The 16,667-nt window shown below is 36.4% G+C and overlaps 1 protein-coding gene and 1 long non-coding RNA gene across 3 annotated transcripts in view; one reads left to right on the forward strand and one right to left on the reverse strand.

Annotated features, from left to right (window-relative positions):
- Nucleotides 1–9,506, forward strand: zgc:92275 (cholesterol 7-desaturase nvd). The gene is made up of 7 exons (XM_043221222.1): nucleotides 1–577; nucleotides 4,501–4,689; nucleotides 4,769–4,947; nucleotides 5,065–5,190; nucleotides 6,354–6,473; nucleotides 7,552–7,728; nucleotides 9,194–9,506. The coding sequence occupies exons 1-7, from the start codon at nucleotides 148–150 to the stop codon at nucleotides 9,353–9,355; spliced, it is 1,383 nt and encodes a 460-aa protein (XP_043077157.1). The 5' UTR covers nucleotides 1–147; the 3' UTR covers nucleotides 9,356–9,506.
- Nucleotides 402–16,667, reverse strand: part of LOC122326369 — a 20,898-nt gene continuing 4,632 nt past the window's right edge. Inside the window, exons 2-4 of one of the 2 annotated variants that reach the window (XR_006247475.1) lie at nucleotides 12,422–12,488; nucleotides 6,422–6,543; nucleotides 402–540 (exon numbers count right to left, since the gene is read on the reverse strand). This is a non-coding gene — a long non-coding RNA (uncharacterized LOC122326369). Of the gene's footprint in view, nucleotides 541–6,329; nucleotides 6,544–12,421; nucleotides 12,489–16,667 lie in introns of both variants that reach the window. The other variant, XR_006247474.1, reaches the window with a different exon arrangement.

Below are 16,667 nucleotides of genomic sequence, written 5' to 3' on the forward strand. Positions count from 1 at the left end.
CGGACATATGCTGTGACCCCTAGAATAAAGCATAGCGCGCGTAAACAAACACTGCCGCTTTACTCTCTGCATAGAAACCAAAATGAGAAGGAGGGCTTACCGAGAGCACTGACTGACTGTCATAGTGTACGTGACATCGCAGGTGTCATGGAGAATTCGCGGGTATCACTGATGTTCAAGGCGGTCGCGGTGGCAGCGATCGGTCTCACCGCCACGTTAGTCATGCTCGTTCAAGATCCATCAGACACGCTGCTCGGAGGGGGATACCCCGAACTGTGGCGGAAAACCGGACTAGCGGGAGCCCCTACGCGGGCGGCAGCTTGCATATTTACGGGCGTACTGCTCCTAGCGATGGGCTGGTTGTACAGACTGTTATTCGCTCCTCTGGAGCTGCTCCGCGGCGTGGATGAGGTGGGGTACATCGCGGAGGACGGGCGCTCTCGTGCCCAGGCGGCCAACGAAGTGCGGCGGCGACGGAAGACCGGAGAATTACCGCCGGTTTATCCAAACGGCTGGTACCGGGTTTTAGACTCTCACATGCTGGAGAGAGGAGACGTGAAGAGTGTGACGGTTCTGGGTAAGTGACGGCCGCAAAAATGTTCAATTAAACTGCTCAGGTGAGGTAAAATCACGTCACTGGAAATGCCCTACAGTTTTAATTCTCATTTGCACAGCGGTGTAGTGTCATGGGATTCCTCATTGATGAAATCATAACACAGAAGCTGTGTATAAAGCAAATTAAAGAAGAACTTGGGAGGGAGAACATCATAAAGCAAAACGGAACGCCTGAATTGGTTTACGAACGCATGCGTCAAAGAGCGCAGTCGAACGGAGACGCGTTTTTAGAACCTGGAATCAGAGGAAAAGTGTGTCCACTGAGTTCCTTACGTTGCGCCCCATCTGAACGATTTGAACGCCACACCTCAGACACTTAACAGTTAAAATTATTAATGAGTTACATTTCCCTATGAGGCAGCGCACATTTTCAGTCATGTGTCTTTGTGCTGCGCAGACGCAAATCTGAGACTGAAATAGATTTCCATTGACTGTTTTGATGCCAGATGGGTTTTCAGGTCATTTCAAGAACAGATTCGGTCATTTACATCCAATGACATTCCAATACTGAGATCAATAATGCAGCCTCGGTGTTTTGTCGCATGTGTATCATCTACACGTCTGTTACAGAGAGAGAACTTATGACCCAATATTTTTACTAAAGGGGTAAATTAAGTATAAATTCGATTTCACACATAATGCTAAACTGTGTATTTTGCACGCACTGCAAGTATAAATGCAATACTTGCCAATGCTTAATCTAAAACAACATTCTAATATATATATATATAAGAGTTGTTAAAAAGAAAGTCATTTAAAAGATAAAAGCTTAGGACCTAAAATATGCCTTATACATGTACATGAATGAGCACTTTACTATACATTCGACCTGACTGCACTGTATTTTATGTATCAATTGTAAGTCGCTTTGGATAAAAGCGTCTGCAAAATGACTAAATGTAAATGTAAATATATTTTCTATTTTTAACTGTTTTATTTTCATTTTAAATCAATTGTTAAATAATTTTAATTTTTTTATTTATTTTTAATTTATTTCCTTTGATGTAAAGCACTTTGAATTACCATTGTGTATGAAATGTGCTACATAAACTTGCCTTGCCTTGCCTTGGCTATAATATTAACTGAATATTAGTTGATTGTAATTGTAAGCCTTTTTTTGCCATACATTTATGCCACAAGTACCTATAATAACAGAATATGATCCATATGAGACCAGCTTGAACTGATTTGAGGGGTTTCACACAGACACTATGTTGTTGCAAGATATGCAGTTATATAAATAGTTTTAATCAGTTATGCAAAATGCAGTTCTGTGATTACAAAGTCTTTGTCTATTGTTACTGGTTTTTGTTATGTTTAAGGGCCGGTTGCTTAGCTGAGTTGCTGTGGGATGCCCTATCATGTTGCAAAGGCCTTTGAGTTTTCACTGAAATCTAAACAAGACACCTTTGTAGTTTTGTTTTTGGGATACAAAGAAACACTGTTGTGCTTTGCAACCTGGACTACTGATGCCCTTTTCTACCCCTTTTGACTTCTTTTACAAATGCTGCATGACGGTCACTACCAAAGACATTACAGATAACACATGCTGTAAATTAAATTACAGTAGAGATTTGTTTCAGGCTAATAGCCTACTCAAAACCTTTTTTTGTGATATCAACCTCAAATATGGAACACAAGATTTTAATAGTATTAATTTACTAATGATAAACTTAATGTTGTTATACTCTGCATCACACTGAATGAAGCTGTCAACTGCAGCTTAATATATATGATGTGAAACTAAAAATTTTGATGTTAAAAAGTTAATGGTGATCAGATGTCTGGTTCAAATCTTTAAAATGTCTTTTTTGTGTTCAAAAAAAGAAAGAAACTCATACAGGTTTGGAACAACCTGAGGTTGAGTACGTTACTGTAACAAGATGACCCGTGTTTGCTAAATGTTAAAGACATCTACTTGGTTTGATGCTATCTAGATGCTTCTCCCTCGATCACAAACCAAGAGAGCAAAATGCAGCATCTTTAAACAGTGAGACAGCTAAATGGAGTTCAGTGATCTCAAAGGGCACAGAATTTAATTGCATGCAGTTTGCGCTAAAGCATATTGATGTGCGCTTTATAAAACCTTAGTTAAATGGGCTATCGACTGGGCTATGCCTCATAGGAATCATATCAGATAACAGACATGATACCTGATATTCTTATGCGGCTGAAACACACTCCTCTCTTTCTCTACTAATACATCATTTGAAGTGCACTGTATAACACCACTTCATGGCTATTTCTTGTCAATTGTTGTTTGTTACTTGCTACGTAGAATGAGTGACAGAGTATCTTCATAGACAGTTTCCTATTGCCATAATGTTTGTTGGATTCCATTGCCTTTTTCTCTGTCATTTGAGTCTAGTAGCGTTTTTCAGGGGCTCTGCATTGCAGGCAAATAAAACCCCTCAGGTCAGCATAACTGAAAAAGGGAGTTTTTTGGTCCTGTAGCTGTAGACCCGAGGAGAGATAGAGAGAATGAGTGTGCAAAGCGGGATTTTACCGTCTCGAACGTCGCTACGCCTGTACCTGCTTATATAACACAATAAGCCTAATTATTAACCGACACACTTTACCGTTTGTTTGTTTTTAAGTAATTATTAACTTTTCAATTTGGCTAATTATATAGGTTGAGACGTGATAGCAAACAGTGTCGCACATGTTCATTGGTGTGACATAAAATGTAATTCTTCAGATTTCTGCATATGAATTAAAAATCTATTGTGTTCAATACACTACATATAACTGCAGTACTATTGAGAGTATGTGATATAACAATAGATGTGGGGTATTTGGGGCATAAGCAAGCAAGCCTTTTTCTGAAAGGAAATTCACCCAAAAGGACAGTCGGTGGCAGTTACCCAATTAACCTGAGTGAGGGGTCCCTTGGTTCTTTTTGTGAAAGAACAGCACTGCCCCCTTCAGTTTACTGTAACCCATTGCGACATACTATTTTAGAGTTATTTTATTGTTAAAGGGGATGATCAGAATGCTATTTTCCACAAGATGATATGATTCTATAGGGTCTTCATGAAAAGTCCACTACATAATTTCTCAACGGTTGTGTAGAACAACACCCTTTTTTACCTTACAGCGAGCCATTTTGGCGCATGTCCCTTTAAATACTAATGAGCTCTGATTACCCCGCCCCTCTCTTCTGCAGGGGAGATGAGCTTTTCCCATTGGGCTGTAAACTTTAGCCGAGGAATTTGAAAACTAGCACATTTTTAGGAAAGGCAATTTGCAGAGATTCATTAAAAAAAGTTATATTGGATTAAATATGCTTAAATTGGATTATATGCGCGAAGATAAATGCATTTAAGTCGTTGGGGGTCAATGCTGCCGACAGCTAACTTACGGCACTGTGCTAAAACACCGGTGTCAGTCAACGTTCGTGGAAGTGGTCTAGACCTGTGAGACAGCACACATTTAGGCCAGAATCTGTGAATGTTTGGTCCCAGAAAAGGGTTATTATTTTGGGGGAATTAAAATAAGCACCGGGTGGATATTTATCAGTATAGGGCTGTTGTGGACATACGTTGCCAACACACGTTTTTTTTGTTCAAACGCCATGTAAAAGTGAAAGTTAAATGCTTGGGAGGCATTCTCATCAGTGCAGCAATGATGGACTGTGTACAACTCGTTCAGGGTGGTCCTATGTTAAAATGACAGTGTCTGTCAACATTTGTGGGCGACCTGTGACTAATGTGACTAAAACAGGTAATTGGGAGACACTGCTCATGATTTAGGGGGATTTAAAAATGAGTGAGTGGGTTTTTATCATTATAGGGTGGTTGTGTACACACATTTGTGTCCAAACACCATGCAAAAAATGATTTTGCATTATAGGTCCCCTTTAAAGCAATTTATTTGTATTTTCAGGACAGCAGGTGGCAGTGTTTCGTGGGCAAGATGGCAAGGCCTATGTGGTGGATGCTTACTGCCCGCACTTAGGCGCCAACCTGGCTGTGGGTGGGCGAGTCGTAGGGGGATGCATCGAATGCCCCTTCCACGGGTGGCAGTTCCGCGGGGCTGATGGGAAATGTGTCAAGATTCCATATGCAGATAAAGGTGAGAGATCAGAGAAGCACTAAGACCTCAAACTTTCAATCGGTAGTGTGCAGTATATGACATTTTTGTACGTTTTTAGTGCCTGAGTTTGCGAAGGTGCGGTGCTGGCCCAGCTGTGAGATCAACGGGCAGGTTCTGGTGTGGTTTCACTGTGACGGGCTGGAGCCCAGCTGGAGAGTGCCAGAACAGAGCGAGATCACCCGCGGGGAATGGGTGTACCGCGGCCGGACCGAACATTTCATTAATGCACACATTGAGGTTAGACGGCACATCTGTAACTCGTATGTGAGCGGTGTATTATATATTTTTCATTGAATATGATGTAGGCATCTAGCAGTCTTTTTAATTCACACTTTCTTCTCTGTCTTTTCTCAGGAGATTCCAGAGAACGCAGCAGATATCGCACACTTGGCTCATTTGCACACTCCAGGTATCGTCAGTGGAGTTGATCTGCGCTATACTAACAGCAAGACCTGGGAGTTTATACGGCACGACTGGAAGGTTCATTTCCTTGCAGACATTCATTCTAAGATTTTATTTTAGTTATTTTAGTCTGGCATTATTATATTTATTATAATATTATCAAATATTTATTATTATATGATAGACATAATAATAAAAATCTAAATATTGTTGCATACAATAACTATAATATTAATATAAGTAATATTTTAAATTCAGTTATAGTTTTACATTTTTATTTATTTATTTTTTATTTTTATTTTCAATTTTCTAATTTCATATAATATTTAGTAGTTTTAGTTTACATAGTTTTAGTTATTTAAGTACTTCCTATGCTGTGTTTACAACAAATTAAATATATTTAATTTAGTGCTGTCAGATTTTGGTTTTGTTTGCATGTGTGTGAATATAAATATAGATTTGTAAATGATTTTCAAAATATATGCTGCATGTGTATGTATTTACATATACATAATAAATATACACAGAACACACACATATTATGCTAACAAAAATATTACGTTTGACAGCACGACTGTAACCGACAACTTTATTATACTCTGTCTGAACTGTTTACAACCATGGACTCGGAAAATTATTTCTATGGAAACGCTCATAATGAAGAAAACCAGATATTCCCTCACGAAAATTAGAAATGTTGCCTTGGTAACTAGCTGGAAAAAAAGGTTTTTTTTTTATTTTCATATTCATTTTGTTTCAAGTAACGAACACGGTTTTAATTTTAGTTTCAGTTAACACTAATAATCCTGGTCAACAGATCTTTACGTCACAGAAACCTAGGATACAGGGTAGAATTAAAATGGACAACACCATCATTAAACCATAAAAGTCTAGCAATATCTACTGTAAAAACATACCACTTCCATATGAGGCTGTCTATGTGTGTTGAATTGGCGTACATAGTTAAAGCCTATTTCAATATTTGTTTTATTGCCTGGCCTAATGTCCTTCCAAAAATATAATACTTTTGTCCTTGTACAGGAAAAAAATGTAAATTACTTGTTACGATTGGCAACATTTTGCATGTGAAATCAGTATTGCAAATGTCAAAGTGGTCTTAAGTGTTTTTTTAAATATTCTCTTAATGATCAAACAGGATAGTATCCCCAAAAATGAAAATTCTGTCACTATTTACTCAAACTAATGTTGCTCCAAACCTGTTTGACCTGATGTGATTTCAGGTAGAGTGGAAGCCTGAGCCTGAGCCAAACAAGCACTGTTCACAGATGTTGGTGAAACACGCTCTCACTGTGTTCGGACGCCACTGGCCTCTTCTTGATTTGGACGTCCTGGCCAGACAGGTAATAACTGGACCATCAGCTAGAGGGCGGGAGTGAGCCGTGCAGACTGGGAGAACCGCCTGGAGACCGACTGTGATTAGCAGAATGGAAAACAAGTCATGAATGATATTGCACAGAACAGCGTGTCTTGATCTCTGTGTTCTAAGGGTTGTTCACTGTATTTTAAACAGTTAGTCGAGTGCATACAGATCATGCTTTTATGTAAATTAAAAGTGTGTGTGTGTGTGTGAGAGAGAGAGAGAGTGTGTTGGTTGCCGTGTCAGATTTACAAATGAGATGCTTTTCTTGTACAGTGAAGTATGGCTGCACTAAATACAGATTCTTTGCTTCAGAAATCCCATTTTGTGGGTAAATTATTTATTTTCTGTGCTGCAAATAGTTTTTAGCTTTTCACTTTTAAATTAGCAGCTTGAAAATAATTTTCAGTTTTTGTCTTATTTTTAATTTATAATTAAAATGTATTAATATATAGTATTTGTTTAATTATATTTATTATTTTATCGTATATAAATACGATATTTTTTAATGTTCATTGACCTGAAATATTGAAAATTTACTTTTTTATATTTGAAATGCATTAATAAATCAATGCATTTCAGTATGTTACATACCATTTTTATAATTACTGTTAATATGGTGCTTTGACTAATGTTAACAGTGTTAACATTAGTCGGTGTTAATAGTGTAGACAATTTCTGTCTTTTTTTCCCCCCCTTGTGTATATGTAGCAGTCCCAATGCCATCATTTTCCCTCATGGTCAGTTGTGCTACATTTTTCCTTTTGTGTTGTCTGAAAAGGAACTGCCTTGTCGCCATAGTGATGGCAAATAATCCTGAAGGTATGTGTGAAAACAGTTGTAACTCAAGGCTGCACTTGGATCTTAACTTGAAGTTAAAGTTAAAACGCTTCTGTGTGTTTGAGAGTAGAAAGTGCTGTAGGCACGAGAGGCAGAATCTGACTTGGGTTAGGATTTCTGTGAATTAATTCTATGTTATTTAGTCTCACACAGTAGAATGCAGCAAAAACTACTTTGGTTTTACTCCCCGGTGATGCGAATTATATTTTTTATGTTTGTAGGTGGGTCCAGGTGTGGTTTTCCTGCTTTTTGAACACAGTTTTTTGGGTCGGGGTGTGATTATGCACTGCGTTACCCCAGTCGAGCCATTATTGCAGTGTGTATCACACACCATCTTCTACCAGAGCAGCATCCCTCCCTTGGTACCAAAATTCATCCTTCGAGCAGAATGCATTCAGGTAATGCAGATTTGATATTTGGAATTCTATATTAATTGCCAATTTTGTTACACGTTGCATCCATACACCACTGCTGCTCCTCAAAGGGTTAGTTCACCCAAAAATTAAAATTAATCCACGATTACTCACACTATATATGACACTACCATTCAAAAGTTTGACCAATAAGAAAGATTTTTTATGTTTTTTAAGAAGTTTCTTATGCTTATTAAAGGCTGTCTTTATTTCATCAAAAATTCTGAGAAACCAAAGGTTTTTCTATTTTAATATACATTAAAATATATTTACTGTTACCAAAAACTGAATTTTCAGTGTCATTACTTTAATCTTTAATGTTGCTTTTAATTTATTAAAAATCCTGAAAGAAATACAGCCGTTTCCAAAAACATATTTGGCAGCACAACTGTTGCCAACGTAAGATTATACTAATAATAAATCAACATATTAGAATGCTTTCTGAAGGATGATGTGAAACTTTAGACTGGAGTAGTGATGCTAAAAAATTCTGCTTTGCATCACAGGAATAAATTATGTGTTTTAAAGTATATTAAAATTGAAATTTTGTATATTTGCATATTAAAATTTTATTTTATTTTAAATAAACGCAGCATTCACGAGCATAAGAAACTCAAAAAATATTATAATCCCAAACCTTTTGTATATTAACAATTGTTCTGGCTCTTCTAAGCTTTATAATGGCAGTGGGTGGGTGTTTTCATTCAACAGTCCAAATGAAGTGCAATAAAGCACATCTATCTATAATAAACATTAGATACAGTTATCTGTAACTTATGTAAACTGGTGTATGGTGTAAACTGGTGTTTTTGGTGGAAGCACTGAAATCCAGTGTCAAAGAAAACTGTTGTTTGAAATATGGATATTCTTCTTACAAAATGCATCACTTAGCTTTAGGAAGCCTTTATTCACCCTATGCATTTTATTGTTAAATTTAAAAAAAAACACCCACCGCCAAGCTTAGAAGAGCAAGGACAATTTTTAATATAAATTTTAGAAGAAATTCATACACCTAGAATGTCTTGAGGGAGATTAAATAATGCTAATTTTCATTTTTGGGGCGAACTAAACCTTTAAGGTTGCATTTATTTCATCACAAATACGGTAAATAAAATGTAATTGTGTTATATTATTACAATTTAAATAATATTCTTATTTTAAAATGTAATTTACACCTGTGACGATAAAGCTGATTTACAGAATCATCACCGCAGTCTTCGGGGTCACATGATCCTTCAAAAATCATTCTAATGTGCTATTTTGCTGAAACATTATTTACCATCTTATTATCAGTGTTGAAAATCATGATACGATATATCTTTGATGAACAGAAACTACATAGTTCGCAGTTACTATCAGTGTTTTTTTAAAAAAGAAGCGGTTTTGTTTACATACAACAACCCTAACTTAGGACGCTTATGGGATCTTAACGGGTGGCTTGCTGTTACAGTTCGAACGAGATGTGATGATCTGGAACAACAAGACGTACATCTCCAAACCCATGCTTGTGAAAGAAGACTCAGCCATTCAGAAACACCGGCGCTGGTTCAGTCAGTTCTACAGCGAGAACAGCCCACGACTGCGCTACCAGCACGACACTCTGGACTTCTGAACACCGACTATGCTTCAGCCCGTATGGGGTTGCTTAAAGGCCGATATCAATATTTTTTTAACCGAAGCTGATATTTTGTTGCCATTTTTAAAAAAAATAATTATGCAAAAATGCTAATTATGCAAAAAATAAACAATGCATTTCTTGAGCATTTCATTGTTTCAACAAACAACATGTGCATAGACAATAATAAAGCAAATGCTAAGTAAAAGTGAGCTTGCATTTGCATATTAAATGTCAAAACCTGGATATTATGTTGTTTGCAAAATTAGGTTTTCTATTCCATTCTAAGAACGTTCTGTCCTTGTCGAAGTGCTTCAGACAATCATCTGTCAGTAAATAACTGATTGCAGAATTACACACTGCAGCTACTGTGGTCTGGCTAGACTGCTGTAATTGGGATTGGACTGTCTTGAGAGTCCTCTAAGCTTCAGCAAGCAATAAGCCAAAGCCCAGAACTGTCTTTGTTGTTGCAGAAGCTCCAGGTCTTGTACACAGACCTGTTCGGTGACAAAGTAAACAGAAATGTACAACTGCACTGTGAACTTCGATGCAAAAGGACACCAAAAGTTTCCATCTCGTAGATGTAGCTTGAATAATGCAAGCGTGTTCTACCCTCAGACGGATATAACTTTTACATATTACACTGTGGCACATAACTCACCCCACACATTATGTGCTACAGACGGGATACTTAAAAAGAGGTGTGCTTTTACTTTCATATGGAATTAGGATAAATGGCTACAGATTTAAAATGAGGGCTCTTTTAACTTGAGGCAGCACAGATCTATTTTAAATGTTCATTTTCTATGGTCAATACAGAAATTATATATATATATATATATATATATATATATATATATATATATATATATATATATATATATAGATAGATAGATTTATTCATTCGAGTGAAAGTTTCTAATAAAAATAAAATATAATTTGCAATGAAAATGTTCTTTATATAAACATTTGATTCAATATTTATTTTATCTTATTCACGTAGCATAGTTTTTTCCTATTTCTATTTCTATTTCTGTTTTATCTATTTCTAAAATTAAAGGTATAATGGATACCTACCCTATGGATAGGTTGTGTGTGTGTGTGTGTGTGTGTATATATATATATATATATATATATATATATATATATATATATATATATATATACACACACACACACACACACACACATTTAATGAATTAATTTAATCATCAATCATTTAATCATTTTTATTAAATTGATTCAAATGTAATTTAAAATTAAATGGATTTTTCATTAGAATGAATTAGAAAAAGTACACATTTCTAATAAAAATATAATATATAATTAAAATGTCCTTTGTATTTAATATAATTTTACATTGTTTTTATCTCATTTGCATAGCATAGGGTGTTTTTTTAATCTGTTTCTATTTATCCATTTTTTGTATCTTTTTCAAAAATGATTACAAATGTTACACATAAACACAAAATACAATCCATATTCCTTACGAAGCAAAAATGCATTAAATAATACATGCATTAAATAATAAATGAAATGTAATTAAATCATTAACATTTTTGATTTGTTGATCCAATTAGTATTGATCTTTAATTCGTTTGCTGTGACAGGGCTTGGCTGAAAGCCCTCATTCAGGTTTCAGGTTTCACCCTAATTGATTGTTTATTCTCCAAGCTTGTTAATAAAAGCGCCTGCCATTACCCAATAGACCAAAACACACTGTGGAAATTAGAGTCCGCCAAATAGCTGCCAAGTAGGTAGTGCAATTACCGGACATGTTGCTATCAATTACCATCAATGATAGTTATCCGCTCAAAAAGGGCCACTGCGGCAGTGCAGTTCATCTGTTTCCATCCACTAGTTGTCCCATAACGCTAAGTGGCATTAATGAATATGTTTGACCACGCTGGCAGGATGTGTCTATGACATACACCATATGTTGGGTCTTGCCCCGTTAATACATCCTGATTGTCATCTAGTGAGATGGAGCGATCATCATGCTGGGTGATTGCCCTAAACATATGCTGGTATGCAGATGTTTCGCCCTCGTTAATTAAGCCTTCTGAACAGCTCATCTCCTGTCGCGCCTGCAGTGTCTTGTGTGTTTTGTGTGTCTGTGTTCAAAGAGCGTGCAATGGGTGTACAGACTGTTCCTCTGCTGAGTCTTTCTGTGCTGGCTGGTGCAAAACAAGGGGAGGAAAATTATGACAGACCCTGTGACAGCCCTAGGCGCTCTGAATGAGATGATCGTAGATTGTAGAAGAATTCTTTTATCGAATCAAATAACCGTTGTTTGGTTCTAGGGCAAATTAATATAATGTCAGAATATGTTAGAATAGCTTTTACTCGGAGAAAATGTAGAATTCGACTTGTATGACATACATTCGCTAATATACTTCTATTCGTTTGCATTAAATATAGTTTATTAGAATGATTTCCGAAGGATCACGCGACACTGAAGACTGCAATAATAGCTGCTGGAAACTTTGCCATGATGGAAATATATAATACACCGTATTAGCCCGAGCATGTGAAATAATGCATATAAAGTTCCTGAATGTAAATGAATAAAATACATAGTGTATCATAAAATAGTATCATGTCCAAAATCAAAGTGACAATTTGGTAGTCATACTGAAAGTCTGTGTTTCCGGAGAACTGATTATGCGCATTATTTTTTTATATCTGCATTAGCTAGAGATGTAATATTCATAGATTTTACAATAAACTATACAATACTACTTTGTTTGGGTCTCAGATCTGTTTCATACGTATTAATTCGCTTTTTTTGGAGCTGCACAGCTTTCGCATACAACAAACCAGCAGTAACACAATGTCACTTTTTGTTTCTTTATAGAGTACATGAGGATATCTCAGGTGCACTGCACAACTTAAAAGAGGTTTTTAACTTCAGGCAGTGTCTGTGATGTTGCTTCGAATCACATACACTTTAGAAGTGGGACAGGTTTTTTTTTTGTTGTTGTTTTTTTAGAGCACCTCCGAATGCAGCTTCTGACCTTGAGACTGCTGATCTGGCAACAAAGAAGCTGAAGGTAAACTCACCTAACATCTGCTTTAATATCGCCTTCGACTCATGTCCAAACACTGGCAGATGGTCCTGACGGGGATTCTGAAAGAATGAAAAAAATGATTCGGTTACCTCTAAATAACCTTCATAATAACGCAAAATTTGTAATAAGTAAATATTGGACTCATAAACGAAGCAGTTTGCGGTGATGTCGAACACAGGTGCAACGGTGGTTTGATTTAATCAGATTTCGTCTTCTTTTATTGAACTAATTCTAATGAGCAGATTCCACAGGGAATTCCGCGCATGGAGCCAGAACCGATTCCGACAGATGGAACGATCAGCATGACATATAGAAGGATGAGCCAGGATTCTGATAGCTCGAGACCACCATGTGTGGACAGTATGGCCAGACTGAGCTCTACTCCAGCGACTGCCCAATTTGCAATCGTACGGCTCTACGGGTGAGCAGAGCGTGGAATTCCTGAACTGTGACCATAAAGAGTGCCAACTATGTTTCATCCACATGCTGAGACTCCAGCCGTGTCAAATGCTTCCTATGTCGCCAGAAAACCCCTCTGTGGCAGACCCATAGAGATAACTTTCAGAATCCTCATCAGAGACTGTGTGGTTGTTTTGTAGATTGACGAATGAGATTCGGTGACGCTAGGTAATGCAGCTTAACAGAGCTGCTTCATTCTTGTTTTCCTGGCCATTCTGCCATTAGCCATTTTGTTTGCTTTGCAAACTAGCCGCAGGCTGAGAACTCCAACGGTGAACTAATTTATTAAACTTGACAACAGATGCCATAAAAATTTTTTTGAAAGAAACATGAGCCTGCTTGCCCATGTAAAATCTGCTGCCAAAATACCAGGGTGTTCTGGGTGGTTGCCAGGGTGTTGTTATAATACAAGCATATACTACTTAAACATGTTTTACATTTTATCTATCTATCTATCTATCTATCTATCTATCTATCTTCTACTCTATCTGTCTATATCTATTTATCTGTATTTCTATCTATATTTCTATCTATCTATCTATCTATCTATCTATCTATCTATATCTATCTATTTATCTGCATTTCTATCTATCTATCTATCTATCTATCTATCTATCTATCTGTATTTACTCTATCTGTCTATATCTATTTATCTGTATTTCTATCTATCTATCTATCTATCTATCTATCTATTTACTCTATCTGTCTATATCTATCTATATTTCTATCTATTGTATCTTTATCTATCTATCTATCTATCTATCTATCTATCTATCTATCTATCTATCTATCTATCTATCTATCTATCTATCTATCTATCTATCTGTCTGTCTGTCTGTCTGTACCTTTAAAGAGTAAAATAAAAATATAAATAAACTGTCAAGCATAATTGTGCTCAACCTTGAAACACCATAAAATCTTCCGTGCTCTGTCATCAATAATTAGGACACGCATGCATAAAGAAAATGGTTTAAAAATAATAAAAAGTCTAAAATTCAATGAGGGAGCCACATATATCATAGTCTACATTCTGACAGAAACCTTTTGATGTGGATAAAAACAGTCAAAAATAGAGCAGCTATATTGTGCCTCAGTCTAAGAACAGACAGTCCTCTTTTTCGTTTTAAATAGCATATTTTTGGTGTAACATTTGGCTGGTCGAAAGTTCTGCTCTTGGTCTGCGTCCTAGTTTTCTGAAGAAGAGATTGGACATCATTTATAACCATAGCAACCCTCAGAGGTTGGTGCAATGCCACAGTACTTCAGTGTGCATACTTTATCCCAAGATGTTTGTTGTCTTGGATTTTATTATTTTACGCAATCTGGCCTAAAAACATAGAAAACATAGATTTACAGGTTGTAGGCAGAGGTGACCAATATTACTATGTTTTCCATAATGTCAAGCTCAATGTCAAGTATTGATGCATAATATATTTATATAAGAGACACATTCTTGCATTTAGGCTGTACGTGCAATTTGCAGTGCTAGACCAAGTCACTATTTATAGCGATAAAAAAAGAACAAAGATGGAAAGATCAGTCATCAATTATAGATTGACACACCACATACATGAGAAACACATCATGTTGGACTGTGAGGTCCTTGGTTGGCATCTAGGACAAGGCAGAACAGATGTGAAACATTTCTTCTTAAGCCATTACCAACCTGAAAACATATACAAGGATGATATAATAAAACATTATTTTGAAGTTTTTGAAGAAACACACTTAATAAGCTAAACATACTTAACAGCAAATACTGTATGCACAAATATATACATATATATATTATTTATTTTTAATTATTATTTATTTAATTATTAGCACCCTTGCAATTCTTTCAGAAAATGCAACCCTTCTCTCAGAAAATGTTTGCAGTTGCAAATGTTTTGGCACTCACGTTTGTTCATTTATTTATTTATTTTACATTGGAACTAAAAAATACTGAGAATAAAAGTTAAATTTGATACAATTCCACAAAGAAAAATTCACTGGACAGAATTAATGCCACCCATAACTTAATATTTGGTAGCACCCCCTTTGGACAAAATTACTGATATCAATCATTTCCTGTAACTATGAATGAGTTTCTTACAACTCTTTAATGGAATTTTAGACTTCTGGTGGAGACTTCTTTCTGACCTTGTTTACAATAAGCATGTGAATCTATCCATATATATAAATTGATAATTATATATTTTATGTACTTGTTTTTTATGTTTTAAAAAAAAAAAAATCTCACAGGATTTTACAATATTACAATCTTTGCTGTTCATTGCTGAAATATTAAAAAGTAGGTACTACATTTTAAATATCATTTGACATAATGCATTGCAATGTGACTGAAGGTTGTTCACCGACCTCGTTATTCTCCCCTACTCACATAAAAAAATAATGTTCAATTAATATTTTTTTAATATGAAATACAGCAGTTGCTAAAGGATAAATGTATCCCAACATATATTTAAATGGTTAATATAGCTTCTGGTTAATTTAGTTAAGCATTCTGTTTAATGGTTAATTTAGTTAATTTAATTAGCATAATTTAAATCCCCTGGACCTTAAGTATCGCCTTATCTCTTCCTTTTTCTTCTTCTATTGCCACACGCACACACACACACATTAGAGGTGTGTCATCTCTTAATTAGTCCTGACTGTTCTTTGGTAAATGGTCTGTCTCTTTGAGAGTGTGTGTGTGTGTGTGTGTGTGTGTGTGTTGGCAGGAGCGTCATTATATAACGGCTGCAGTGCAGGCTGGCCCAGCTGTATTGATGTGCAGAGATGTGGGAGTGGGGGGGAGGGAGCTGAACACGACCGAGGCCAGTGAGAACCTTGTCGCTTGGTCAGCCTTTTGTGTGGCTCCCAGCAAGCGAGAGACATCCGAGTATTACAACACCTCAGACAGAGAAGCAGCACGCGCCAATGCCAGCACATTCACTGCAAAACCTGCTGCCTAAAAACCATAAACGGAATACGTATAACTCATTATTGAGACAATAACATCCGTAATTAAATAATCTCGCTTTATATTTCTAACCATTCTTCTCTGCGACAGACTACAATTGGACTTTATAATACGAGTAAATAATACCATGCAGCTATATAAAGATGCCCCCCCGAGGCGTGTGATACATTATTTAAAGTCGACGGCATAACTAGATCAATTGTGACCTAATTTACAAATCCCCTCTTCATATCAGAGTGTGACATTTACATGCAGAGGGATTATTTCCCACGTATAATGAAATATTAATAGGGTTTCGATTGCAGGTTCTCTAACACGAGAAAATTAAATCAAATCACAATGAGACAAAATCACGACACAAAGCCAGGCCAAACGCATATGTACGAGAAAACATGCATATTAATACGCCAACATTGAATCCGTACTGTCACTTCGTCTCATTAACACCCCGCGTTGCCAGCGCGTAAAAATGCCTACATGTGAATACTTTGAAACTTCACACTTCAGGAGAGAGGCTTGTTTCCTTGGTAACCGTTTTTCCCCTTTTGTCCTTATGTGCCTACCAGTGCATAATGCTGCTCAGCACATGCACCTGCATAGAAAGCGCTACCCTTTCTTCCCCTCAAGCGAGCAGTACATTTTTTTTTTTTTTTTTCAGCACCGCTCTTGTCTGGAGCTTTGACATACATCTTTGAAATAAAGCACAAATTAAGGGTTTTGCACAGATGCCATTTGAAAACACACAGCACTTAAAACTGGAGATGCTCAGAGAACCGTGAAGACCTCTCAGGCCTGCCACTTTAAGTAATTACTT

The sequence above is a fragment of the Puntigrus tetrazona genome, chromosome 21 (genome assembly GCF_018831695.1).
Source record: "Puntigrus tetrazona isolate hp1 chromosome 21, ASM1883169v1, whole genome shotgun sequence".
Classification (NCBI taxonomy): domain Eukaryota; kingdom Metazoa; phylum Chordata; class Actinopteri; order Cypriniformes; family Cyprinidae; genus Puntigrus; species Puntigrus tetrazona.

Bases quoted from the DNA above. Each gene is read 5' to 3' on its own strand.
- zgc:92275 (XM_043221222.1), top strand. From the start codon at position 148: ATGGAGAATTCGCGGGTATCACTGATGTTCAAGGCGGTCGCGGTGGCA. The intron at 578-4,500 runs GTAAGTGACGGC...TTGTATTTTCAG, and splicing joins GAAGAGTGTGACGGTTCTGG to GACAGCAGGTGGCAGTGTTT. The intron at 7,729-9,193 runs GTAATGCAGATT...TTGCTGTTACAG, and splicing joins TTCGAGCAGAATGCATTCAG to TTCGAACGAGATGTGATGAT.